Below are 25781 nucleotides of genomic sequence, written 5' to 3' on the forward strand. Positions count from 1 at the left end.
ATCAGAACAAATATGACAGCAAACAGCCCACATAGTACTTCACACGGAGCAGTGAGCGTGACAGCCCCTGCAGTGCTGAGGATGTGCCTCACCTGGCGGGGAATCTGGCTGAGGCGGTGATATCTCGTCCCGCTCCCGGCGCTCTGGGGTGAAGAAAGACATATTCCACATGGAGTCACGGTACTCGGCGTTGTGGTCGCTGATGCCGTCGCTGTACTGCAGTAGTGGCTGGGACAAGGTGGACATGGCAGGAGAGCCTTCCCTGTCTGCTCTGTCACTGTCGCTGTCGTCGTCACCTCGGCTACCGCTGCCTTTCCCCATGGTGCTGTCGCTGTTGTTTCTGCCACCAGTGTTACTGTTGCTCCCGCTGGCATCATTATCTGTGTTGTTACTGTTATCATTATCCTTATCTTTCCTGCTGTCATTGTTTTTGTTGTTCTTGTTGCCACTTTCTCTATTCTTAACCTTGGTGCTGTCTTTTTCCTTCCTACTGCCACTCTTGTTTCCTCTTTCTTGGCTACTGTTAGCATTACCAGCAGCAGCAGCATCACTGGGCCTCTCTGAGTGGCTTCCCTTCCTGGCAGTACTTGCAGCTGCACCCCCCTTCTCAGTTCTTCTGTTGTCATCACCTGTGTGTCTCGTATCACCATCGCTGCTGCTCCTCTCACTCTCCTGGCTCTCACCAGGTGGAGTGGGACTCGTACCAACAGAATTCCCATCAACATTTGCACTCTCGTTGCCACTCTCCTCCGAGTCTGACTGAGTCACGCGGCGGTTTTTCTCAGACCTGCAGGCTCCACGACTGGCAGTCTTGTGGCTGCGAGGTGTGTCTGAAGGGGCCTTGCTGGAGGAGGAGGAGGAGGAGGTTGTCTTTCCTGCTGCTGTGGGGGAAGACTGAGAACTGGTGGGGTCTTGAGTAGAGGATGAAGCGGGGAGGTTGTCTTGATTTGTGTTCTGGTTGTCTCTTTGGTTGTCTGGCGAGTGTCTTTGGTTGTTAGGCTGTCTCTGGCTTTCTGGTGTGCGTCTTTGGCCATTTGATTGTCTTTGGTTGTCTGTTTGTTTCTGAGTTTCCGGTTGGTTTGAGGTGGCTGGTGTCTGCATCTGGCTGTCTGAGGATTGTTTTTGAGAGCCCTGTGTCTGTTTTTGCTTAGCCTGGATTTCTTTTTGTCCATCTGCAGCCTCCTTCTGTTTGTCTGGAGTCTGTTTCTTCTTTGGCGTTTGTTTCTTACTGTCTGGTGTTTGTCTCTGCTTTGGTGACGTTTGTTTCCGCTTAGAAGGGCTCTGGGTCTTCTTAGGTGGGGTCTGCTTTTTGCTTTCTGAGGCTTGCTTCTGCTTCTTTGTGGTCTGTTTCTGTGTTTTGGGGCTCTGTTTTTGTGGCAGTTTCTTCACCTTTGACTTGCCAGGGCTCTCTTGTGTCTCTTTGTTACCAGACACACTATTTGATGCTGTATTTTTGGTGCCTTTCTCAGTGTCTGAAAAGCTGCTGGTAGTGGTAGTGGTTGTGGTAATGGTAGTGGTAGTGGGAGTAGTAGAGGTGATGGTGGTATCGCTCTGGCTGTCTTTATTTGCTGTTTCTGTGGCTGAGTTTTTTCCAGCAGCAGAGGGCTTGGCTGGGCTGGGGTCTTTCCTGAAGATTCTAGTGGACTCCCCTGAGTCAGAATCACATGGAGGTGAGGGTCTAAACGGGTCTGTTGTGCTGGAGAGGGGTGTGGGCATGGGAGGGGATGTGTTACGTGGCCGGGGTGTGCTGGGGGAGAAGCCGTCCATCCTCTTGAGTGTCTCCTCTATGTCATCTGTTGCCTCCAATGATGAGTTAGGGGGTAACTGGAGATTCTTGATGCGGTTGTTGTTTTCCTCCCTGTCTGTGTGCTGGGATGTGGTTAATCCCTCCAGCCTCACTCCTCCATTCTTGTCAACCTCCTGCTCTACCATCACTGCCTCCTGGGTCATTGGTAGCTGCTTGCAGATGGTGATTCCTGTAGAAGTTGCTTTTACCTTTATCTTGAGTGTGGTGGTCTTCCTCAATGCATCTGTGGTTTTGTCACTACTTGTTTTGGATTTTTCAAAAGCTGTGGTCTTCTTGTATCCTGTGGTGGTGCTAGGGGAGGAAGGGACAGAAGCACCACCATCCTCAGACTCACTGGAGACCACTCTCAATACCTTCTGGCAGATCTTCTTCCTTCGTGCTGCTCCTTTCTTGACAAAGTCTGAGTCGCTGGTATCCTCATCCTCCTCTTCTTCTGTGCTGCCTCTCAGCCGAGGCCTCCCTTTCCGCTTCATGTGGATAATGGGACTGACGGTGGTGGTGGATGAGGTGACACACTCCATTTGTGAGTCCTCTACACTGGCCAGGGAGGCAATCTGTCTCAGGGCAGCAGCACTTTTCCCTCCCATGAAACGGCGGCGAGGGAAGGTTGTACTAAATTTTGCAATGGTCTTCTTACCACTGCTACGCTCTGTCTCAACTCTGGAGGAGGGAGAAGGACTCCTTCCTGAGGCATTCCTCCCAGGACTCTTCTCTGTAGTGACCGCAGCTGGCTGCTTACACGTCTGTTTTTTCTGTGATTTCTCAGTCGAATCCTTTGGTGGTTGTGGACCTTGCATGTTCTTCCTGATGGTGAGGTCACTGCTGCTGCTTGAAGGACTCATGGTGCAATCCTCAGGTTCTGTCTCATCCTCACTCACATCTCCTCTGCATGGCCTCTTGGTGTGCTGTGTGTCTTTAGGGCTGGACAAAGGTCTTTTCCTGACAGCCCGCAGAGAAGAGTCTCCGGGGGACTGCTGCTTTCCCTCACTTGTGTCAGGGGCAGAAGTTGGTATGATGGGCTGCCTCCTTGGGGAAGCTTCCTGGGACAGTGCAGTGAGTGAGTCCACTGTGTCTTGTGTGAGCTTCTCCACCATAACCCTGGGTGGAGTCTTGAGCTTCACATCTCCTGTTTGACTGATAGCATCCCTGCCTGCCTCTCTGGGGGATGAGGACTGCTGGGACTGCTGATTTGGAGGTGTGGAGCTCTGGCGGTCATGTCTGGCACCAGGGGCAGGACTGACGGCACTGCTGCCACCCCGCTCACCCATCAAGAGTGCCGCCAGGTCGCTGTCCTCCAGCCCCTTTCCCTCGGAAGCCTCCACCCTCTCTGATCCCTTTGATGGGGACCCCAGGATGGCTGCCAACTCCTGCTCCACAGAGTCCATGCCAGCGCTGCGGGGTGTGCAGGGGGCCCGGGGTGAGGGGGCTGGCTGGGGTGTGGAAGATGTGGATGTGGTGGACTTTGATGAGGAGACTGATTTGGGTGGTGATGTTTTGGTTGTGGGAGCCCTCTTAGATGGTGAAGGTGTCTTGCTGTGTGGAGTGGGACGAAGAGGGATGGAAAGCGGAGCTGTGGCTTCTGTAGGGGTCTTTAATGAGGAGGAAGGTGTCTGCACAGGTTGTGGGGTAGAGCTAGGCACAGATGGGGAAGAGGAAGAAGTAGGAGCTTGAACAGGCTTGGAGGAGGATGAGGATGAAGATGAGGATGGGGATAGGGATGAGGTTGAGGAGGAAGCAGGTGGTGGGTTGGAGGTGGTGGGAGGTTGCTGGAGTGTGGAGGGTGAAGCCTGACTAGGAGCTGAAGAGTCAGGTTCCAATTGGCTTGGCTCCTGGGACGGGTTCATGATCTTGATCTTCAGTGGAGTTTGTATCTTAGCAACTAGTCGCTCAGATGTAAGACTGCTCTCTTCAGTAGCAGCAGCAGTGGTGGTGGTGGTGGTAGCAGAAGTAGCAATAGTGGTGATAGTAGATGTAGTGGTGGTGGTTGTGATGGAACAAGAAGTGGTGGAAGCAGTAGTATTAGCAGCAGTAGAAGTAGTACTAGTAGTAGTAGTAGTAGTAAGAGGAGTAGTAGTAGTAGTAGGACTAGTAGTAGTAGTAGTAGCAGGCGTAGTGGTAGTGATGGTGGTGGTGGCGATGGTCTTACTACTGCTGGAGGTCTGACTAAGCTTGGTGGGTTCCTGTTGCCACTGTAGATTGGAACGTTTCAGCCTTAAAGTAATGTGGGCTGGGGCTGGGGCTGGGGCTGGGGCTGGGGCTGGGGCTAGGGCTAGGGCTGGGCTTGGGGTTGAAGCTGAGGCTGGACTTGGGGTTGGAGCTAGGCCTGGGACTGGGGCTGGGGCTGGGGCTGGGACTGGGGATGGGGCTGGGGCTGGGGCTGGGACTGGGACTGAGGATTGGGTTGGGGCTGGGGTTGGGGCTGAAACTGAGAGAGATGTGGCTGATACAGGGGCTGGGACTGATGGTGGGGCTGTGATCAATGGTGGGGCTGAGGATGAGACTGAAGATGAAGCAGAAGAGGCTGAGGGAGGAGGAGGAGGGGTGTTAGGTCGGCTATCGGAAGGAGTCTGGGAGGACGTATGGGCAGGGGAGGGGCCAGATACAGGAGCCAGGGGAATTAGGAAGCCATCCTCAGTGCGTTTTGGTCGCGGCCGATCACCAGGTTCTAGTGAGGCAGAAAAGCCACTAAGTTTGGACTTCTTGATGATGAGTGTAGGGATGGCTGGCTTACTCCTCTCAGACTGAATGCTGGTACTGCACTGAAGAACCTCTTTGGTCTTGGATGAGGCACTGTTGTCTTGAGCCTTGTCCACATTAGCCTCCTTACCCAGCACCTGTGGAGGCAAAGCAGGAGGTGCCACCTTTGTTCCTGCTGCCTGTGTCTCTGGATGATCAGTATGCACTAACTGTACTGGAGGCAGGTCTGTTTCAGGCTGTTGTGCCTCACTGTGCTCTCTTGGTGCTTTCTGTGGTTCTGTTGCCACCACTGAGTCCTGAGTTTTCTTTATCTTGACTATAAGGTTGTGATGGTCAGATGGCTTCTTCCTCAGCCGGATTTTGAAGTCACCCTGTGAAACGTGGCTTGGGGTGGAGCCAGGTCCTGTGTAGTGGATGCGGTGCACTGGTGTATACATGGTGGCATAGCTGGGAGTGGACTGGCCAGGGGTCCTTAGGTAGCTGAAGTTGTGGTCCCTGACAGGCGTCTTGATTGCATTGCGCACAATTTGCCGAGCACGCTTAAAAGTGTGGGAGCTGTTGTCACGGAATCGTTTGTTCTGGCGCTTGAGGGACTGCTCATCCTCACTAAACTCTTCCTCAAACTCATAAACATTACTTTTCAGCCTTGAGCCTCGTGCATGCAGTGCTTCCTCCTCTTCCTCTTCCAGGTCAATACCCAAGGGATCACGGGGATCACAATGGAGTGGAAGCGAGTCAGGGGAGCCCTGAGAGGCAGGAGACTGACCACCACACTGTTCTGGTGAAGCCTGGCCTGAGGCACTCATACTGCTGATGGAATCTCCCTTCTGAGGTGTGGTGGGCTTTGGTGACCTCTTTCTCTTCTTATGAGGTGTTTGAGGAGTGCTGTTGGCCATCCTTTTACCTACAGACATTCTCCGAATGGTGAGTTTCAATTTTGAGTCATTGTTCATCTTGACAGTGAGCTGCGATGACGTCACCACTGGCAGCGGCTCCAGGATGCCTTGCAGTGCCTTCTTGGGAGGCCGACCTCTGGGGCGCTTTGGGAGTTGTGGAGAGACAGGCATGGCAGAGTTAACCAGAGCCTTTTGGGAGACATCTCTTCCGGGCAGGGCTTCTGTGATCTTCCTGGGACGGCCCCTTGGCCTTTTGGGTGGTAGCAGAGGTGCAGCAGTGGTCAAGGGTGCGGGGACCAAGGGCTGTGGCATCACAGGCTGCTGTACCACCACAGGAGGCAGAAGGGATGGAGGGGGCATGATCTTAGGGGGAAGAGCAGATCCTTCAGTGTCAAAATACTTGGTATACGAAACATTAGTGCCAGGACGACGGGTCCTGCGGGAGGGCAGGGACTCGGGGGGCGGGAGGAAAGGGGAAGCAGGATCCAGACTTGTTGTGTTTGTGTACACAATAGGTGAATCTTTCTCAAACCACATATCATCTCTGACTATCTGGCTCTTCCTGCCTCGGCCACGGCCACGGCCAGGCTTCCTCCCTGGTGATGTTATCTTTGCCCTCCCAGATGGTCGGCCCCCTCGACCCACCCTCCCACCTCTCCCTCGATAAGAGGAGAGGGTCACATCTGGAGTGGTGGAGGTCACCTCAGAGCTGCTGTCAGGTGTGGAAGAGAGTGGGGGCAGCAGGTCCTCAGTAAAGGCCTTGAGGGCAGCTTTGGTAGGCAGCTTGGGGCGGCTCTGCTGCCTCTCCTTGTCCACCTGGCTGTCCTGTCCTGTGTCCTGCCACTCTGGCACCTTAGGACCCACTGAAGGAGACAGAGGACAGGACTCTGGCCTCCTAAGGTTCTCTTGCTGAATGATCACTGTAGAGTGCTGCCTTGGTGAGGAGGGGTTGGATAGACTTGCTCCTGCTTCCAAAGGACTGCTGCCTTTAGGAGTGGCAGCAGACTGGCAAGGAAGAGTGGTTGTCTTGGAGGCATCTGTAGCAAGATTGAATGGGGCATCTCTGGCTGGCCTACTGGCACTGTCTGTCAGGCACGCTGGGGTGTCATCAGCATCTGACGAGTCAAAACCAGGGGATCGAGGTGGATCAAAAGGTGGGGGAGAGTAATGGGAAGTATCGCTGGCCTGGCTGGAGGAGCTGCTCCGCCGCACGATGATCTGAGATGCACGTGTGCTGGGGATGATGGACTCCACATCACTGTCCTCCTGTGTGAGGGGCCCATGGAAGGCTAGAAGGTCAAGGGCGGGGCTTGATACCTGACTGGACCCCAAGCTTAACAGCTGCCTCTCCAGTCCCTTCCTGTCTCGTGCTCCTTCCTCTCCATCTTCAAACACTCCCAGCAAACCCTGGGGACTATCATCCATGCCCTTAAGAATGGAAAGGGTTTCCCCAAGATGGTCTGATGGACCACCCTTCTCCATGAGAGCTTCCTTTGCTTCCTCAGCTTCAGGATCTTGGCTACCAGCTTCATTCCATGAGGCATCCTCCCCACTACTGTCAGTGCCTACTCCAGCCATTAGGGATGCCACCCTTTCTATTTGTGAAGCCACTTCACTCCCTATTTGTGAGGCAACTTCAGTCTCTATCTGTGAGGTGACTTCAGACTCTATTTGCGAGGCCACCTCAGTCTCTATTTGTGAGGCTACTTCAGCCCTTATCTGTGAAGCCACATTAGCTTCTATATGTGAAGTCTGTGTAGGTAAGGTCACTTCAGTTTGTGTTGATAAGGCTACTTCAGTCTGTACACATAAGGCCACTTCAGTCTGTGAGAGTGAAGACCCTCCAGTCTCCCCACACAGTGAAACTTTACCACCACCACTCAAAGCCACATCAGGTGCGCTATGCAAGGCCACTTCAGATTCTCTACATGAAGCCACGTCACTATTCCTAAATGAGGCTGCTTGGGTTTTCATACATGACACCACTTCATTTTGTGTAGACATAGCTGCCTCTCCCTCCTGATTGGGTGTCTTGACAGGCTGTGTGCACAAGGGCACACCATTTCCTTCCAGCTCCTGGCAAGGGAGCACGTCTGCTTCCATATCATTAGCTGGAGCTGTGTCTGCTGCATCATATGGAATCTGCACTCCTTTGAAGGGGAGGTCATCAGCTCCTCGGCAAGACTGTACCTCAGCCTCCCTGAAAGCACCCTGCTCAACCTCACTGCCATCCTTGTCTCCAAACTTGGTGCTGAAAGTCTTTTTGAAGCCTCGGCTAAACTGATTCCCTACCTCTTGATTCATCTTGTGCAGGACAGACATCTGACTTTCAGAGAGACCTTCCTCCAGACAGCTGTCCCTAAGTCTGGGAATCCCATCTGCCTCCTCTCGGGGGAAGGGAGTCTGGGACTCCTCTCCTCCCATCAAGTCAGCGCGGGAATGATCAACCGACTCTCTGTTGTACCTTTTCAAGAACTTGCCCAGCTTGCCTGCCTGCTCAGGACGTGCACCATCACCCGCCAGCAGTGTGCCAGTGTTGTCTGCTGTCTGGAAGTCCATCTCTTCCTCCTGGGGTGCACTCTGTCCAGCAGCAAAGGAGGAAGTGGTGTTCGGCAGGTGTGAAGCAGCAGCTGAAGATGCTGAAAGTCCTGAAGGATGATGGGGTGAGGCACCACACAGTGGTCCAGGAGGCACTAAAGAAGTCTTGAGGGGCCCCAAAACTCTGGCCTGGGAGGACACATGGTGCTGCAAAGACTTTCCCAAACCTTCCAGATTAGAGCCATCCCCAGGCCCAGACACCATTCTGGATCCTGGATTGCTGGATGACATGTTTTCTGTTAGTGGTGGAATGTTAATCTCCTGCTGGGGAAAGACTGGGTCTGGAGTTTCATCTACGACATTAATGGGGCTGTCGTCAGGGGATAGCTGGCTTGCCTGTTGTTCTTGCTCCAGCTCCTTGCCAGCCCCACCCTCAGCCCTGAGTGGCCCGGAAGGTGGGTGGGGCCTTGGGAAGAAGTGAGGCTGGTCGTGGTAAGTTAACAGAGGTGCGTATGGTAACCTTTCTGGCACAAGGTGAGGCCATAAGTGTGGTCTCATGTGGCCCAGCACTTGGTCAGACATGTCCGGCCACTGTCTCACCTCAGACTGATTAAGGCGTGATAACAGATTCATCTGCTGGGGTAGTCTTCTCAGATTAGGCTGTGAGCCATAGTTTCTAGGAGTGTGTGCTACATCAGAAGGGGGAAGAAGTGGAGGAGGCCCAGACTTGGCCAGGGGATGGAATGACTCCCTCATGAAAGGCCGTTCCTTGTACAACTGTTCCCCAGGCCGGGCAGGAACCTCCTGCTGGTGGTTGAGGCCAGGGTAAAGAGGCAAGTGCATCATATGTATGGCAGGGGGTGGACCAGGTACATTAGGTGGACCAGTACCCTGTATCTCTCTCTCTGATGGAGAAGGACTTGGTGAGGGCTGTTTGGTAACAGGACTGGCGGTTGGTCGCAGACAGGGGGCAGGGGTGGAAGATCCTGCATGTGGTGCATCTGTATCCTGAGGTTCATCAGCAGTGATGTTGAAGGAGCGTTTCCTAAGAGGCCGCACTCGTTCATCCCAAGACGAGACCTCCTGGGGCTGGGCAGAATGGGGGAAGAGCTGTTGCCTGGCAGGTGCCAAGAGAGATGGGTCTGGAGCCTGCGGGACATCGCAAGACATGCCTGGGGCACTTGTCTTCTGGATCACTAGTGAAAGTGGGGAAGTCTGTTGTGTTTGGACATCCAGATAAGGTGAGGATGTGGGCACCTTTACAGCAGGAACAGGAGTGCTCTCTACTGACCAGCTAGCGTGGCTCCTCAAGCTAGCAGGGGACTCCCTGATTCTCCTAAAGTGGCCCAGGGGTGTGGCTAATGGCCGCAACTCTGAATCACCATCGGAGGAAGGTCGGCTGGAAAATGGCTGCTGAAGCTCCACACCGATGGAGCCCAAAGAGTCCACGGAGCGAGTGTCATAGTCCAAGACAGGGCTGGGTCCAGGGCCGGGTGTGACCTGCCGCTGCTGCCGCACCACCACAGTCTGGGCAGGCCCCTCTCTGGCCTGGAGAGGGACAGCGTGCTCCAGAGCTCCTGGCCGTGGGCTCAGCCTCCCAGAGCTGCTGGTAGAGCTGTATGCTTCAAACCTGTTGGGCTGGTGCTTGAGACTGGCAGCCTCAGCCCGACCTTCAGGGTCATCAGCTGCAGCAGTGATGGGCTGACTGATGGGAGGTGGCATGTGCTTCTTGAGCTTGAACATTTTATGGGGATGATGGGATGCCTTGTCTGGTTCCTGGGGCTTGAATGAACTTGCAATACTACCACCAACATTAGAGGGAGCCACAACCTGCTGGACACTGCTATTATTAGGAGGCACACTGTTAGAAAGTGTTGAAGTGGCAGATATTGTAGTGGTGGTGGTAGTGGTGGTAGTCATGGCAGTGGTAGTGGTAGTTGTGGTGGTGGTGACTGTTATGGTGATGGTGGAAGATGGAGAAGCAGAAGCATCAGCAGTATAGTCTTCACCTGATTTGTCACTTGAGGGCTGGTTTGGGGAAGCAGCAGGAAGCCTTGCTGACAGCTGCTGCTGGAGGCCTGCTGGGGTGTTGAAGCCCATCATTCTGGGAGGCAATGGTCCTGCTTTCCCAGGCATCCTTGGAGTGATATGTGTGAAGCTGAGGGAATGTGGCGACACCTCTACACACCCACCGGCAGACATCACAAGACCCCCGTGCCTACCCATGGAGCTGCCCATCCCAAGCTGTGGCCGCCTGTACACCACCATTCCAGAAGGCATGTTCCGTGGCAGGGTGAGGCGAGGCTGGCCGGAGACAACAGCTGGAGAGGAGTCTTGTGGAAGTGTTGCTGTGGTTGACAAGACAGATGTGGTGTGTGTTGTGGATGCAGTGGTGCTGAGGGATGTTCCAATCACACATCCAGAGACTGAAAGTGGCACCCTTGTGATGTTTCCTCCCGCAAACCTCATGTCCCTCAACCACCCCGCAGAGACGGAGTGAGGAACTGATGCTGAAGTAGGGGGAGGGCAACTCTGGGACAGGTGTGATGTGACTACTGGGGCAGTGGTCGTGTGAGGGGTGTATGTGGTGATGGTTGTGCTGGAAGGGGTGACAGTGGAGGCAGTGTGTGGTATGTCTGAGACTTTTGGTGTAAAGCTGAGTACTTGAGGCACACTGGAGGAGCCAAGACTCACTGATGGAGAGGCATAGGGCAAGTGTAAGGAGATGGAGGTAACAGTAGAGGTAATATGAGGCATGTATGGCAAGGAGTTTAGAGAGGCAGTGGTGACAGGGGTTGTAATCTTAGCAATACTTGAGTCACGCATTGCTGGGGGACCTGTTGTGGCACCTTGGGACACAAAAGGAGCAAGGATGGCAGAGGTAGTTGTAGTGGCAAGGGTGGAAGCTTGGGATACAGGAAGGGCAGCGGGAGTAGTAGTAGTAGTAGTAGTAGTAGTAGTAGTAATAGTAGTAGTAGTAGTAGTAGTAGTCACACCTTGGGATGGATAAGATACAGTTGCAGAGGTGCTGGTGTCAGTACTGGGGGGGGTATAAAAAGAAATAGGAGTGGACAAAATTGTTGCAAGGGAAGAGTGAGGTATGTGAGCTGATGCAGCAGTACCAGAGGTGGAGGAAGAGGAACGAGACATGTAGCTTGTTGTGGGGGTGGCAAGACTGACAGAAGGGGAGGTGTGAGAAACAAATGCTGTGGAAGACATGTATGGTGAGGCAGAGGTGACAGGGGTGATGGAAGGAGGGGGGTGAGGCATGTATGGTGAGGCAGAGGTGACAGGGATGATGGAAGGAAGTGGGTGAGACATGTATGGTGAGGCAGAGGTGATAGGGGTGATGGAAGGAGGGGGGTGAGGCATGTATGGCAAGGATGAAGTGACAGGGGTGATGGAAGGAGGAAGATGTGGTATGTATGGTGAGGCAGAGGTAACAGGGGTAATGGAAGGAGTGGGGTGAGACATGTAAAGTGAAGTTGAAGTGACAGGGGTGATGGAAGGAGGAGGGTGAGGCATGTAAGGTGAAGTTGAAGTGACAGGGGTGATGGAAGGAGTGGGGTGAGGCATGTAAGGTGAAGTTGAAGTGACAGGGGTGATGGAAGGAGTGGGGTGAGGCATGTAAGGTGAAGTTGAAGTGACAGGGGTGATGGAAGGAGTGGGGTGAGGCATGTAAGGTGAAGTTGAAGTGACAGGGGTGATGGAAGGAGTTGGGTGAGGCATGTAAGGTGAAGTTGAAGTGACAGGGGTGATGGAAGGAGTGGGGTGAGGCATGTATGGTGAGGTTGAAGTGACAGGGGTGATGGAAGGAGTGGGGTGAGGCATGTATGGTGAGGTTGAAGTGACAGGAGTGATGGAAGGAGTGGGGTGAGGCATGTAAGGTGAGGTTGAAGTGACAGGGGTGATGGTAGGAGGAGGGTGATGCAAGAAAGTTGAGGTAGAAGTGACAGGAGTGATGGAAGGAGAGGGTTGACGTAGGAAGGTTGATAAAGAAGTGACAGGGATGATGGAAGGAGAAGGGTGAGGCAGGAAGGTTGAGGTGGAAACAGCAAGTGTGACAGAGGGAGAGGGGTGAGGCAGGAATGAGGTGACAGTCGTGGTGGGAGAGGAGAGGCAGCTGAAGGTGGTGGTGGTGGTGGTGGTGGTGGTGGGAGAGAGGGCAGAAGACACTTGTGTCATGAATGTGGTGGTCTGTGACATGTAAGATGTGGTGGTGTTGATGGTGGTGGAGGTAGTGGTGGTGGTGGTGGAAGTGAGTAGTAGGTGGGGGCTAGCAGAGGCAGAAGGGGATATGACAGGGGAGGGGTGTGTGAAGAAAGAGGTGGAGATGGGTAAGGTGGTGGTCACACTAGAGGGGGGCCTTAGGAGACTGGACCTCACACTCCTCTGTGGACTAATTAAGGGTGGCTGTATGCCTCCCAGGGAGACAGAAGTGATCATAATGTCTCCTGGCATGCTTGCAGGCTGACTCCAGGGTCTGGCTGCCACACCTGCCCCTGGAAATGAAGCACCCTGTGGAGTGGAGCCTCTCACAGACATAGGACTGGGGAATCTTGATGTGGTTGCAGGCACAGTGTTGTTGGCAAGTGTTGTGTTTGGAGGGGCACTGCAGCTGCCACTGCTTTCTGGTGTAGTAGACAAAGGTGCTTGCATTCTTGTGAACAGCTCTTTACTCAGAGCATGTGGCTGGCTGGCACCTGCTGGGCTGAGCATAGGTTGCCTAGAACTGGGTCTTGGACTCACACCATCTGTAAGCAGACTCTGCAAGGCAGTGGTGGGTGGGATGCTTGCTGCATCATGAGGACTTTCAGGAGCCTTTGAAGAATGTTCTGCTCTAGTATCTTCACCCTGGTGTTCACTCTGGTCATTCTCTTGCATTTCCTTTTCAAACATGGCCTCAAGCGCCATCAGCACTGGTGGCAGACTGCTGTTGCTTGTTGAGTTCTTCTCTAGACCAGACCGCTGGAGGCTGTCCTGCGGAGCACTGCTGCCTCCAGACTGTTCTGCTTCCTTCATTGCCTTGCCTCCCTGCTGCTCCAAAGGCATACAAAAATCTGGATTGCTCAGCTCCTCCATAATATCAGCTAATATCTTGGTGGGTTTGTCCACCCTGACTGTGCCTTCACTTGAACCCATCACTGCGGATGGAAAGGCTGGACTCACCAACCTCACTATTCCTGTGTTGGTGGCTGGGACAGTGCTTGGAGCAGAAATGGGGATGACAAACTGACTATTTTGGCTACCCATGCTCATGTCAGCCTGGGTGGGTGGTGCTGTATTACTGGCTGTCAAGGTGGATGGAAGAGGTGTAGGGGCAGGGGTTCTTAGGATTGGTGCTGGCATTCTCATAGCAGCACCAGGAACCCCTTGAGGAAGGCTGATCTGGATAGGACCTTGAATCTGGGGCATCAAGATGACCTGGGGAAGAGTCATGGGCTGCTGGCCTGCAGATGATGGGAAGGGAGCAGCCCCAGGCTGAGTAATAAAAAGGGGTGTGGCAGCTTGAGGCTGTGTGGACGGTCCACTGACCTGGTTCTGAGAGGGTCCTGGTTGTGGTCCAGAAAGTAGGGTGGCCTTCAAAATACTGGCAGCCTGGGAAGCACCTTCGCTTGAGGCACTAGTTATGGAACAGCTGCTATTTGACTGGACAAAATTTGTACTGGTGAGTGGGCGCAGACTTGAAGCAAGTGTGACAGGACTGGTCTGAGGCCAAGCCACTTGGGATGGAGCCCCAGGCAAAAGACCAATGGTGGTTAGCCTTGGTGCAGGAACACTTGTGGTCACACTTACTCCTCCAAAGGTGGTGGAAGGAGTCCCCAGAGTGGCAAGGGGGGCAGGGGTAGTTCCCAGGCCAGTAAAGGGGGCGACCATGGCTGCCTGGGTGGTTAGTGTGCTTGTTGGGACAGTCAGAGTGATGAGGGTGGTTGGCTGGGTGGTGAAGGTGGGTGCCGATGTGGTGATGGTGGCTGGAAGAGTGAAGATGGGCAATGAAGTGGTGACAGCTGCAAGAGTGGTGAAGACAGGTGCAGAAGAGGTGAGGGTGGTGAAGATAGGAGTTGAAGTGGTGAGGGTGGTTGAAAGAGTAGTGAAGAGAGGTGCAGAAGTGGTGAGGGTGGAGCCAAGGGTGGTGAAGACAGGTGCTGAAGTGAACGTTGGTGCTGAAGTGGTGAGGGTGGCTGTGAGGGTAGTGAAGATGGGTGTAGAAGTGGTGAGGGTTGTGAGGGTAGCTAGGGACATGGTATGGGTGGTTAGGGGAGTGGAGGAGGAGGCTGTGGTCTGGCCAACACAGGAAGGCACAGGCTGCAGTAGGTAAGGTTCTCCTACAGTGTTCTCACTTGAGTATGGCATGATGGGGCTGGTGAGAGTGACAGCAGACCCCTGAGACACCACAGGGCTGAGGTGGGAAGCATCAGCAGATATCAAAGCTTGTGACAAGGGGCTGGGTTGGGGTGTGCTAGATACAGTGGACAATAGGGCTTGTGACAGGGGGCTGCTAGAAGGTTCTATTGATGCCAGAGCATGTGACATGGGGCTATCTTGAGGTGCAGTGTCAGCTGTTGATACAAGTGTTTGTGACATGGGGCTGGGTTGAGGAGGAGTGGCAGCAGCTGACATCAGAGCTTGTGATAATGGACTGGGTTGAGGTGGAGTGGCTGCAACTGACAGTACAGCTTGCGACAAAGGACTGGGTTGGGATGGAGTGGTGGCAGAGGGCATGACGGGCTGTGGCAGGGGGCTAGGGTGAGGTGGAGTGGAAGAAGGTGGCCCTGATGTTTGTGGCAGGGGACTGGGTTGAGGTGGAGTGGCAGCAGGAGGCAATAGGGTTTGTGACAGAGGACTTGGGTGTGGTGGTGTAGCAGAGGCAGACATGAGGGCTTGAGAAAGAGGACTGGGTTGAGATGAAATAGCAGAGACGGATATTATGGACTGAGGCAGAGGACTGGGCTGTGGTGGTGTGGCAGCAGCTGGCAGTACGGGTTGTGACCTGGGACTGGGGTGTGGCGGTGTGACGGCTGCTGGTATCTGTGTTTGTGACATTGGGCTGGCGTGTGATGGGGTGCTGGAAGCAGACATGAGGGCTTGAGAGAGGGGGCTGGGATGGGGTGGAGTTGCAGACACAGACATTTGGGGTTGTGCCATGGGACTAGGGTGGTTTGGGGTGACAGCTGCAGACATGAGGGCCTGAGACAGAGGGCTTGGCTGGGGTGGAGTAGCAGAGGGAATCATCCTTGGGCTTGCCTGGGGCCCTGAGGAGGCTCCACCGACAGACTGGGGACTTTGAAGTGACTTTTGGTCTTTTTCATTCAGGGGGGAAGGCGATGCAATGCTGAAGAGAGAGGAGGGACCTTGAGTGGTGCCTGTGAGTGGAGGAGTGGGAAGAGCCCTCTCAGGTGCATGAACAGGGGTCTGGGGCATTGGACTCAAGGCAGGACTTGGCGCAGAGGGTAAGACAGGCATGGGACTGTACTGCATGCCACAACCACCCTCCTCCGACACCTGACATCCTAAAGGAGGTGGTGCCTCAGGTCTAGGGGTGGTGGAGGGCTGCAATGGGGTGAGGGGAGGTGGCAGTGGAGTGAATGATGGCTGTTGTGGGGTGAGAGGGGTCTGCAGAGGTGTCAGAGGGGGTTGGAGAGGGGTGAGGGGAGGCTGTAGTGGAGTGAAGGGATTCTGTATAGGTGTCTGGATGGGGGTGAGAGGAGTGGGCAAAGGTGTGAATGAAGCAGTGGTCTGTGGTGGGAAAGCGGAAGAGCAGGAGGCAGAGGTGGTGGGGGATGAAGCTGGAGCTTGAGATGGTGGTTGAGTCTCAGGGATGTGGGTTGGGGTCTGAGGAGTGTGCAGGTTGGGGGTGAAGGGCATATATAGTGGGGACTGGTGGTCAGGAGCACTGGAGAGGTACGAGGGGGTCTGGGGCAGTGGGCTGATAAGAGGGCCAGGACCAGAGGGCAGCGATGGGAAGGGACTGCTGCCGGGATATCTTGGGGTGTTGGGCAGGGGGCTTACCATGGGGCCTACTGAGGGGTGCACTGGCATGGGGCTCATCATGGGGTGGTGAGGAAAGTCTGAGGATTCTGCCATGGGAGGCACAGGACTCTTGGCCATGTCCCTGGCTGGCGGTTGTATGCTTCTCTTGGTGCTGGAGGGCTGTGTGTGTGGCGGGGCCTGGGAGGGGTGTGCCGGGGTTTGTGGCATGGGACTCATGATGGGACGCACCAGGAACTCCTCTGCCTCGTGCAGGTTGCCAAGGGGGTGGTGGTGGTGGTCGTCAGCCTGGGGCGTGGCGGGCATGGGGCTGAGCAGGCTGAAGGTCTCTGTCACCGAGGGTCTTGGGGTGTGGGGCAGGGGGCTGATGGCTGGCCCCATGCTGGATGGCAACACTGGCATGGGGCTGTATGGTGGTGGAGAAGAGGGGCGAGATGGGGTGGGTGGGATGGGGCTCATCACAGGCCTAGGGATTGCTGGAAGCACAAATGACCCACCACTAGATGGGGTGGCAACCAGGGGTTCTGGAGGTGTGTGGGGCCGGTGGTGAGGGGTGGGGGCCATGGGGCTCATGGGAGGATGCACCTGGTCCATCCTTGGAATGGAGGTGAGGGGTTCGGTGGTGGAGGCGGCGTGGTCTTCTCGGTGGGCAGCGGGGGTGCAGGGCATGGGGCTCATGAGGGGCAAGGATCCACCCATGAGGGGTAGGTCCAGGTCATCATCATAGCTGTGGGCTGACTGGCCATCTTTGGTCCTCTGGCCAGGCCCCTGACCTGCCTCACTCTTGCCCTTGCAAAAGCTGCTCGACAAAGAAGGAATGGACTTGAGGCCTCTGAATTTCTGGTTGGGTGGCTGTGTATTCTGGGACCTGTGTTGCTGCTGCTGCTGCTGCTGCTGCTGCTGCTGCTGCTGCTGCTGCTGCTGCTGTTGCTGTTGCTGTTGTTGTTGTTGATGTTGTTGCTGCTGCTGCTGTTGGTGTTGTTTTTGTTGTTGCAGATGCTGTTGTTGCTGTTGCTGCTGATGTTGTTTTTGTTGTTGTTGCTGATGTCTTTGTTGCTGCTGTTGTTGCTGCTGTTGTCGGTGCTGACTGTGCTGCTGTTGGTGATGAGGTAGAATCTTTCGTTGCTGCTCCTCTGGTTGCCTGTGAAGACTGCCTGGTTGCGGCCGGTCTGGGCCAGGTTTCTGTTGGGAAGGGTTGCCTGAAAAATTACCTCCAGGCCTTGTGGATCTGCTAGCCTGTGCTTGATGCAAGGCACTTCTAGCAGATGCCTTGCCTTGTACAAGTGATTGAGAGGGTGGGTGAGGGTAGCTGGGAGGCTGTGCAGGTCTGCCTCCTTGTGCTCCATGAGGTGCAGTCCTGTGGTCCTGGCCAGGGTGGGGATGTGGGCCTCGGCTCCCATGGGTTGGGTGGGGATGGCGCGTTCCCCCCTGGCCACTCTGGTTCTGCTGTGGTGCAGTATTGCTGTGTGATACCACAGACCAGTTACTCTGTGTGAAGCCAGGTTGTTGGGGACGGGATGGGTGGGTGGCAGGAGGCTGAGGTTGTGATGCAGTGCCACCATGCTTGGGCTGAGTGTGTCCCCGGGGCTGCTGGCGACCAGGTACTTCAGGCGATGCACCACTGGCTGAGGATGGCCTAGGGGAGGAGGAGGAGGCCTTACCTCGAGGTGGAGGCTGGAGCTGAAAGTCAGGTGTGACTTTGGTCCCCTGGTGAGGAGCCCTGGCACCTGTGTGTGTTTTTGCAAGAGACTGAGGATGTGCCTCTGGTGGCTTTCCACCTTTGACAAAGGTTTCCACATGTCCCCTTGACTGACCGACTGAACGAGCCCCGTCCCCTCGACCCTCTGGCCGTGAGAGTTGTGGGGGCGGCTGGCCTCTGTGTCTCTGTGGACCATCTGGAGGAGCCTGTTTGGAGGATGGTGTTAGTGTGGCCCCTTGCTGAGGTCTCTTCCCTTGGGGCTCCCTAACAGCAGGGCTCCAAGCTTGATTACCAGCAGGTCCAGTGGTGTGGTGTGACTTTGGCCCAGGCACCACACCACTGCCAGCTGGATCATTTCTCTCCGGCTCTTGGGACGGCTGGTGCCGCTGGGTCTGAGGCTTTGGCTTCTGTGGGGTTGCAAATGTCTGTGTGGAGGGAGGAAGTCTCTCAGGCTTTCTGTAATCCTGTTTCTTCCTTTCCCCAGTTTTCATCTTCTCCTTTTGTACTGTTTTTCCCTCAAGAGGTGCCCCCTGAGCACTGCTTCTTGCCTCCTTCTTTGCCTGAGACTGTCTGGAGTTCACATCTGTAGCACCAACACTTGATACCTGTGTCTGCCTTTGCTTCTCCCCACTTTCAACAGAATTCTTTTTCTTAGTATTACTGCTACTTTTGCTGCTGCTGCTACTGCTACTGCTGCTGCTACTACTACTGCTACTACTGCTACTGCTGCTACTACTGCTGCTACTGCTACTACTGCTGCTTCTGCTACTCCTACTACTACTGCTGCTGCTACTGTTGCCACTGGAGGACTTCCTTCCTTCCCGCTGGTGGGTTGTCCCCTTGGCCTCCCGTCCTCGACCACGGGCCCCTACTGACACCTCAGAGGTCTTTTTGCTGACCTCTTGTGCCACAGTGGGTGCAGAAATCCTTGAGGCACCCCACACAGCCTCATTCGGTGGTGGATCTTGACCCTCCTGTGTGTAGGGAGGCTGCAGCATCAATGGGGGTCCAGTAGAGAAATCTGAAAGGGGCAAGCCAGGCCGTGGGGACGCAGAGCCACCTGGCGTTCTGGGGCGGTCCCTGGCAGCAAATGGCTGGAAGTCAGTGTCAAACACCGACTCAAATTGATGGTAAGGTTGTCTTGAGGCATCCTGGCCTGGCTCCCCTCCAAGGATGTCCTGAACCTCCCGCCCACCTCCGGGAGTGACGGGCCTCTCAGGAGGACTGTCCAGGTCAAGATAAAATGTGAAGTCATCTTCCAGTTTTCTCTGGCCACCCCGAAACAGGTCCTGGGGAGAGCTGGCAAAGACCTGCTCCCCCACCTCCCGACCTGGGGTCTGGGGCCGGTCTGGGGTGCCATTCTCACTGTCTGAATCAAAGTTAAGTTCTGAAGGTTTTCTCTGGGGAGGGGGAGAGGGAGGAGAAAAGGATCCAAACAATCTGGTCATCTTCTTTTTGGACTTCCTTTTAGCTTTGGCATCAAGGGACTTGGGGCTTGCCTCTGGTGGTGGCTGAGGCTTGGCCAGTTCTTGTTCAGTTGGTCTGCCTTTGGGCTCTTTTTTCTTAGAGGGGGTTGTAGCCTTCTTGGGGGGACTGCCTGGTGTGGGCGGACACTCCATCTCCTCGTACCAGCGTGAGGGTGGAGGGCTGGGTGAGGGCTGATTCATTGGCAAGAAGCTGCCAGGAGTGTGGGGCGCAGCAGTGTAGTCCAGCTCCTCAAGATAGGGAGCATCTGTACCATTGATCGGGGACACCCTGCTAGGGGCAGTGGGTGACACTGGGGTAGGAGATCCAGGATGGCTGGAAGCATCTGCTGGACTGATGGGTGTGGGGGAGACCTCACAACTAGGCACTAACATTGGCACTGGCTGGGCAAAATTTGTTGGTGAGGGTGAGGGGTCGCCGGCAGACTCCATCCTGGCAGCAGATGCTTGGCTACAGTGGCCTTCCCTGCAGCAATACACAATGAGATGAAGATGACAGGCACGGCTCACTACACACACACACACACACACACACACACACACACACACACACACACACACACACACACACACACACGACAAAAGGGTGCAAATAAGAGCAAAATGAAAAGGAGCTGGACATGCTAAAAATTAAAAATTCTCTACATTAAAGAGAAGAATGACTAATGTTCATGATTCTGTCATCATCAGAAAAGGTTGTCTTTATGTAAGTAAAGTTTTGTCAGTGGATGTACACAGCCTGCCAAGCTGTATAACTGTACATAAAACTGTCAAATAAAAAAAAGAATACTTACCTACATGACATTAGACAATACATACATACATACATAGATTCCTACACAGAAATATTGAAGATTTTTAAAATATTCTTGAACAAGGAAAACCTACAGCAGAGAAACATTAGTCTAAAAGTCAACTGAACAAAAGTGCTAAGTCTGGACAACACAAGCTTGAAATTAAATCCTGTGAACCCTCTCCCCCTCCCTCCCCCCACAAACACACAAAAAAACAAACAATTCCACAACTTACATTGTGCTGTTCCTCTCCCGAGCAGACTTCTGTTTCTTCTTTTTGTTTTTTAAATTTGAGGGTGGAGGTTCCTTCCTGGGCTGAGTTGGAGGCGGTGAGGGGGTGGGTGGGGCGTGGGGAACCTCCAGGTGGCCCCCCTCGCCACCTGGAGTCTGGACAGAGGTGGTGGTGGTGTCATCCTCAGTGTGGTACAGATACGAGCCCTGGGTCAGCATGTCCTCAGTGGGCGGGGGACAGTCGTCCGATGGGTACCCTGGAGGCACCAGGGCAAACTCTGGTGTCTCCACATCCATGGGCTTCAGATCAAACAGGGTCATGTCAAAGGCCTGCTTCAGGATGTCTTCATTCTCCGGGGCAGCCGGGCTCTCCGCTGCTCTTCCCTCCGCCACCCCACGCCCCCGCCTGCCCCTGCCCGACCCTTCCCCATCAGACTCTTCTGAGATGGGCGAATAGGCCGACTGTTCAGAATCCTGCCGGACAAGAGTCCTGAGGGCCGGGCTGCCCCGATGACCCTCTGCTGCAGCAGCCCTGCGGCCCTGCTTGTGTCCCTGACTGCTGGACTGTGTGGTGTCGAGGCCTGCCTCCTGGTCTGGGGTTGTGCCGGGCTGCTGCACAACATAGCGTTGGGGCATGAGCACCTGGGGGGAGCTGAAGCTGACCCGGCCTGTGGTGACCAGCGCAGGCACCACCACGGCATCCCCAATGCCCGGCACACGCTGGGACATGCTCATGCCTGACAGTGGGGTGATGTTGAGATGGGATGGGGGTTGCTGCACGTCCTGGGATGAGAGAAAATCCCGCCTGGAAGACTTGCCCCGAGCCTGGGGTTGGGGCACAATACTGGAGGCCTGCACCTCCCCTACAGCCATGCGGGAGGAAATATCCATAAAGTCTGGCAGGTCCAGAGTACCATCTGGGTTGACCAAGGTGGTGGGCTGGCTGGGACCAAAGGGTGAAGGCACTGGCTGGGAGGAAGGCACATTCGGGGGCTGGGGGAGCCTGTGGGATGGGGCAGAATAGCTAGTCCCACCCCGGCTCCTTTTCAGGGCATTCTCCCGGACAAGATTACGCGTGGAGGCGGTGACGGGGCGGTTGTGATGGGATGCCGAGGTGCTCTGGTGCTGCTTGCGTCCTCGGTGAGACACAAAGTCATTGGCACCGTCAAACTGGGGGATAATGAATGGCTCCCCTTCACTGTCACTATCACTGGTGCCTACAGGGCTACTGGAGGCAGCCCTCCTGTCCGGCCTGGGGTGTTGGCATGGCAGCCCTGAGTGTTGAGCTTGGTTCAGGGGGGGTGCAGGGGTGTGGGCACTGGTGGAAGGCACGAGGTTATCTCTGGGGGAAGGGGATGAAGGAGAAGGGGAGTGTCGGAGTGAATCAGTTGCCCCATCCAGCTGGGGGAGAGGGGATGGAGGGGCAGGAGGCAGTAGGGAAGCCTGGCCATCCTCCACCCTTGATCTGCAAAAGAAAGGTCATCACCCTCAGGTTAGCATTCAATGATCACAAATCATACCATTACATTCACAAAACTGACACACAGGATATCAAACAAACCATGAGAGAGGAGATGTAAGGTTATGTGACTTAGATCTTTGTTCATTTACACAAGATTTGAGTATGTTTGGTTAAGGACTGGTAAGAATTAGAAATGAAGATTAGGTATGCAATTCTGTTTCATTACAGCACACACTTTCATCATAACTAAACTACCACACTTCACAGCAAAATAATTGAAGTAAAGAGGAAAAGGTTGCAACCACCATACCTGGAGGAGTTCCCTTGACCTTCTTTTGTTTCCTCTTCCTCTTGGGGCATCAGAATGGAGTCCCAGATCTGCTGGGTCATATGGTGAGTTTCTTCTTCCTCTTCCTCCTCTTCCTTTGCTTCCCCAAGGCTCTGGTGCTGGCCCTGGCCCTGGCTGCCCCTTACTGAACCTGGTGCAGCAGGGGAGGCAAGTGTCAGGTCTTTGGTGATGACACACTATAATGAATAGCATCAATAACTAATGCCACAACTAATAACAATGTACAATATGCTGACAAACACACCATGGCTGGGTGGCTGAGTGGACAGGATGGCATCATGGTCCTCGAGTGCCACCGCCTGTGACCCATCATCCAGCCCGGCCAAGGCAGTCACCAGGTCCACATCACTCTCATTCACTGCACAAGGAGGTAAATAAAGGTCACTCTCTGTCACTCACACACCTACCTCATCCTTCACTCTGCTCATCTTCCATAAAACAAACATGAATAAAATTTTGCATCTATTGATTGCATATCCATTTTTTTTTACTATACATACTATATTTGTTTTGTAACTTTACAATTTTCTCTAGTCACAATTCATCACTGGAAGGAAGTGGTGACTGAGTGGCCAGTACATGGAGGTGGTGAGCCAGAAATAATAGTAATAGAAGTAGAATTTCTCATTAATGTACCCATCTATTTCTTCACAATTTCCTGATATTCTATTCATTGTGCAACCTCTATTACTGATCTTTCCAGTATTAGTTATTTCATACTGCTCTTCCAGTGTACTTTTACTCAATAATCTCCTTTAGTAAGTACATGTACTATATTCAGCATCACCTTCTGCCAAAATGTTACAGTCTACCCTCACACACCACCATTTTCTCTCACTGCAGGAAATGCCTATCTAACTCTTTCTGGAAAACCCTGCTTATCTCTGTCCCTCTCTTCCTTCCTCAATGATGTGGAAAAAATAAACTAATTTGTTCAAGGAGATAGTGAACAGAAAATGAGTAGCCAAATAACAAATCTCTAGTTGAATTACATGAAGATAACTGACAGAATGATGAACAGGAAGTTACCTGAGTGTACACAGCCACACAGGACATAACACTTCATGGAACCACTTTGAGAGAGCACATTATTAAAAAGAAAGACAACACAAATACACACAAAAAAAGAATAAATAAAATAAAATAAATAAATAAATAAATAAATAAATGATAACACAAGTATCATTATATTACATTAACAACACGTGGCCAACCAATTAATCAACCAAACAATCCATCAATGAGTAGATGAGAGAAGAGAGGCTTCCACACCACAAGGACTACACAGAGAGTATGAATACTTACACCACTGAGACTGTGACTGCTGAGTCAGGCTGAGAATTAATTCCTCATCCACTTGAGACTCCTCTGCTGCTGCAGCCATTGCTGCTGCTGCTGCTTCCACCATAGTCTCATCCTGACAGTGTTGAGAGGCATGTGTGAGTTAAGTGGATGAAATGTACATACTGGAAAAAATGTGTTAACAAGACAGGAAAGAAATTTATTGCAGTAACACTTGTTAACCAGAAGCACATACCTCCAGAAGTATCAAGGTGGAAAAATGACAATATAAAAGTGAGACAAAACTAGAATAATAATGGAAATACACAATAATGATGATGCAACCTATAAATTGTCAAAGTGTGAGTGTGAGTGTAAGTGTGTGTCTGTGTGTGTGAGTGTGTCAAGTCAAACTCACCTGTGTAGTGGTGACGTCCGCTTGGCTTGCTGTGTCGGGAGCTGTGGCCGGGGCAAGGACTGTGTCATCCGGGGTGAGGGCCGGCAGGTTAAGGCTGGCTGCCTCTCCCTCACCGCTGGACTCTTGGGTCTGGGGCGGCATCAGGGAGCAAGAAGGAAAGTGTTAAGGGAAGCGTGCAACAAGTGTTTGGTAACTGTCTCAACATATATTGAGGAAATACAATGGCAGAAAAAAGTGGTGGGTTGGGGAAGGAGTTCTTACACACAGACATCAAATAAAGATCCTTAGACACCTACATAAATATAGATTCCAATATTCTTATTCATAAATGAGAATTTTGCACCTGGAAATCATGACAAAGGAAAAGAACATTATTTTATTCCTAACTTTAAAAATCTATAAAACTGATGTTCACATGACTGAGATCAGCCAGAACACTGGTGACAAGCAAACCGTTCTGCCGACATACCTGACCCATTGCTGCCACCGCTGCCTGCAGCTTCTCCTTTAGCAGCGCCCGGTAGAACACCTCAGAGTCCGAGGGGGTGACATCAGGCCGGGGAGGGGACGGGGGTGGCTGCAGATCCTCTAAGGAGCCTCCCTGTGCCCTCTGCCTCTCAGCCTCATCCTCCCAGATATAGGAAAGCCCTGGGTTGGTTGCCATGCCTCCTGCAGGAAGCCATGGATGGATTTAAGGAAGGTTTGTGAAATTGGTTCTCTAGTTATCTCATAATTCTCTGTTTTCTATTTGTAAATTGTCACTGAATTAAACAGTCAAGTTGCTGTTTGAAATCCACTTATCATTGTGAGAGACTAAATGTAAATAACACAAAGACAGAGACAGAATATAAGTAATGGAAGAGAGAACTTAGAGAGACAGAGATAAGACACAAGATACAAATAATGGAAGAGAAAATTAACATAGATAACACATGGATAAACTGAGATCCATTCTGTGCACCACTATGCCTCACCTCCAATCTGCAGGCGGTTGAGGATGTCGGAGAAGATGCAGTCCACCTCCACCTCACAGGACGACACCCGCACCACCGTCTCCGGCAGCCACAGGTTGGCCGGCACTGACTCCTTTGTCCACACCTTGGTGCTAGGGCGCTGAGACATCCCCGTCCCCATACCAGACCCACTCCTCCCTGACACTCCATCCTGGCTTGGTGGGGATAGAGGCAGTGGGGCGGGGGCTTGTGTAGGGCTGCTTCCTCTTTCCTCCATGCCTAAGTGGTGGAAGGCAAGAAAAAAGCATGTCTTAAAGGGACAGTTACTGAGGTTAGATACATTTATTCCCCGAGAGCCTGTTATGTTGCACAGACATTGAAAAATTTGATAGAAGGTTGCGTCATCTCCAGGCTAAAAAAAAAAAAAAATAAACATATAACTACACTCATCAAACACCATCTATTGATACTTCAGTCCTTTCAAAGAGTCTTCCCCAAGTCAAGCGATACAAAATAGTACTTCACCCCACCTCATGAAATGCCCTACAACTTTCAGCTTCCCCTTTGACACCTCCAGAGCCTCACCAGGGAGTTGCCTGAACCTGCAGGACTGGAGGTGGATCATGTTCATGCCATGCAGGTTGTGGTCCATCAGGAACTGCAGCACGAAGGGGACATGTGCCTCGTGGGGTTGGAACACTCGCCCCTGCACCACCCCGTTCTGTGGGCAAGTCGTGGTCTGGGGTTACACATTCCCTTCAAAAATATTCATGGAGGAACACAAAGTAGAAAAAAGACCAAGGAACAATTTTAATGAAGAAACAGTAAAGAAAAAGTCGAAAGAATAATTTTGATGACGAAACACTGAGATGAAAGACTGAACACACACACATACACAGATATACACACACACACACACACACACACACACACACACACTCAAACACCAATCTTAGCAGCAATACAATAAGAACAGACAGGATGATTTTTTTTTTTTTTTTTTTTTTTTTTTTACCTGTAGAAGTTCAGCAGCCTTCTTCACAATGTTGGGGCTGTAGAAGAAGATTTTGAGGAACTGATGCTCCTTGGAGTGGTATCCATAGAAGGGGCTGAAGAAGAGAAGCACACACAACATTAAACAACTCTAGGTAAGAAGTAATAAATAAACACAAGAGTCTACAGA

General features: G+C 52.9%; 1 protein-coding gene across 5 annotated transcripts in view; it reads right to left on the bottom strand.

Annotated features, from left to right (window-relative positions):
- Positions 1-25781, bottom strand: part of LOC123501583 — a 59819-nt gene that overhangs the window by 27686 nt on the left and 6352 nt on the right. For all 5 annotated transcript variants that reach the window (XM_045250505.1, XM_045250507.1, XM_045250508.1 and 2 more), the window contains 10 exons: positions 25614-25707; positions 25184-25319; positions 24620-24877; positions 24115-24314; positions 23646-23774; positions 23252-23363; positions 22191-22304; positions 21908-22076; positions 20140-21600; positions 93-19576 (listed from right to left, as the gene is read on the bottom strand). In XM_045250505.1, the coding sequence (XP_045106440.1) occupies positions 93-19576; positions 20140-21600; positions 21908-22076; positions 22191-22304; positions 23252-23363; positions 23646-23774; positions 24115-24314; positions 24620-24877; positions 25184-25319; positions 25614-25707 (22157 nt within the window). The remainder of the gene's footprint in view (positions 1-92; positions 19577-20139; positions 21601-21907; positions 22077-22190; positions 22305-23251; positions 23364-23645; positions 23775-24114; positions 24315-24619; positions 24878-25183; positions 25320-25613; positions 25708-25781) is intronic.

Source organism: Portunus trituberculatus, chromosome 9 (assembly GCF_017591435.1).
Source record: "Portunus trituberculatus isolate SZX2019 chromosome 9, ASM1759143v1, whole genome shotgun sequence".
In the NCBI taxonomy this organism is placed as follows: domain Eukaryota; kingdom Metazoa; phylum Arthropoda; class Malacostraca; order Decapoda; family Portunidae; genus Portunus; species Portunus trituberculatus.